This window comes from Cariama cristata, unplaced genomic scaffold (genome assembly GCF_000690535.1).
Source record: "Cariama cristata isolate BGI_N322 unplaced genomic scaffold, ASM69053v1 scaffold22008, whole genome shotgun sequence".
Lineage (NCBI taxonomy): Eukaryota > Metazoa > Chordata > Aves > Cariamiformes > Cariamidae > Cariama > Cariama cristata.
The window spans coordinates 1,109-2,946 of NW_009632012.1; the positions used below are offsets into that span (position 1 = coordinate 1,109).

General features: G+C 54.9%; 1 protein-coding gene across 1 annotated transcript in view; it reads left to right on the forward strand.

Moving 5' to 3' along the window:
• The first annotated feature begins 859 nt into the window (after positions 1-859).
• SLC16A2 (solute carrier family 16, member 2 (thyroid hormone transporter)) overlaps positions 860-1,838 on the forward strand; it is a 25,845-nt gene continuing 24,866 nt past the window's right edge. The window contains exon 1 of the mRNA XM_009706194.1: positions 860-911. Within this exon, the coding sequence (XP_009704496.1) occupies positions 860-911 (52 nt within the window). The remainder of the gene's footprint in view (positions 912-1,838) is intronic.

Consider the following 1,838-nt stretch of genomic DNA (forward strand, 5'->3'; position numbering starts at 1 on the left):
CCCTCACCCCTTTGCACCTTTGCTTTGCACAGCCCAGGGGAGCTCCAGCCTGGAGCTATCCCGTACCTCCATCCCTGCATCCCGCAGGGCACAGGCAGAAGAGCGTTGCCCCGCACCGCTGTCATAGAAGCTCGCTGTGTCCCGGTGCAGGCACCTCAGTGCGAGATGGAGATGGTATTTTGGGGTGGGCGCTGCCGGCAGCGTGGCTTTGGGAGCATCTGGTTTGCGAAACCTTACAGTGGGGGAGGCGAGCTCACTGGACCCTGTTTCTCCCCATCTTTTGGGGTTTTTTTGGCTCTGGGTTTGGATTTAGCAGCTCAGCAAGGGTTTTTAGCTTGCTTTCCCTGATGCAGAGAAGAGAGGAGCCAGACTGGCAGCCGACCTTCCCGGGGCAGGGAAGCCCCGTGTGCTGCCGGAGCGGTCGGGGTGCTCACTGCATGGGCTGACTTGTTGGGGTTCGCCCCGGGACAAACACCGGGGCCCTTCTTGGGGAGGAGAAACAACCCTCCTGCAGCACCTGCGGCGAAGGAACCTGCTTTGAGCACCCACCCATCACCCCATCCCCAGGGACCAGCTGGGATGGGGACCCCCAGGGCATGCAGTCCCCCCCTACCCTGCCCAGCGGCATCCCCAAAAGCCCCTTTCTTGGCCATCCCGCGTCAGGCACCGAAACAAAGCTTCTGTTTCGAGCTTTCAGCCTTAATCTATCCGCCTGCAGATCCTGTGCGTAAAAGGGAGATGAAATCCTTCCCTCTGGGGGGTTGTTGTGCGAGCGGGTATGTTGGTGCTTGCCAAGGAGTCGGGCGTTTCGGCCGGAGGGTTGGTACAAACCCCGCGTGAAGCAGTGGGAGCTCGCGTCATGACGCTGGAGCCCACCGAGGTGGAAATCAAATCTAACGGCAGCTCCGTAAGTGAGGGTTGTGCCTCCCGTGCACCGTCTGAATCGGGACCAATGGGAAAAAAAGTCATCTGTGATTAAAGATTGACGGTAATTACATAATGGGTATGCACCAGATGATGCCCAGACAAGCTCCCTCCTGGGATTTCCCAACTTTTGGAGTGTTTAACTTTGCAATCATCCTAAAGTGCTTCTACCATGGGGGGATAATTATTGATATTACGGCAGCACCCGGCGCGATTGCACAAGGCACGGTGGCCGCGGGAGGCGGGAGCCGGGCTTGTGGGCAAACTGCCTCCTCCGGGAGCCGAGACAGCTCTGGGGCACGGTCAGGCACTGGCGATGGATCTCCCTGTTCCATACCCAGCATTGCAATGGCAGAAAAGAGAAAAAAAATGAGAGAGAAAAGCAGCTTTTTGGGTCTGTCGGCGAAGCGAGCAGGGCAGCTGGGGACGTGCACATGCTCCATGGCCAACCGATGGCCAAGAGGCAACGTCAAGGTGTTCTTGATGGCGGGCCAGCTATTAATCCACGTATTTTAGTACAAACCAGTTTATTTCTTAAGGTTTGTGTAAGCAATGGAAGCGGGGAGCACTGGGAGTGGGGGGAGCTTGTCTGGGATTAAACTCGCCTGAAAGCCAAGCACGCCAAGCTCGCGAGCCCGGGGAGAGCTTAATTAAAGTCAAAGGAGAAGCGTTTCCAAGAAAATAATACGGGATATTTAAATGGGATATTTTTGTTCTGGGCCCAGAATGTCTTCTTTCCCTCTTCGGTGTCAGCTTTAATAAAACAAAATGAGATCTCCAAGAAAAACAAATTGGAGCTCTTAAAAGGCGCTGTGGAGATAAAAATCAGTAACACTGTTGCTGGTAACACCTTGGGTTATTAAAACGGAAAGAATGCTAACGATGCGATTTGCATCGGCCTTTCTTGTGGCTGC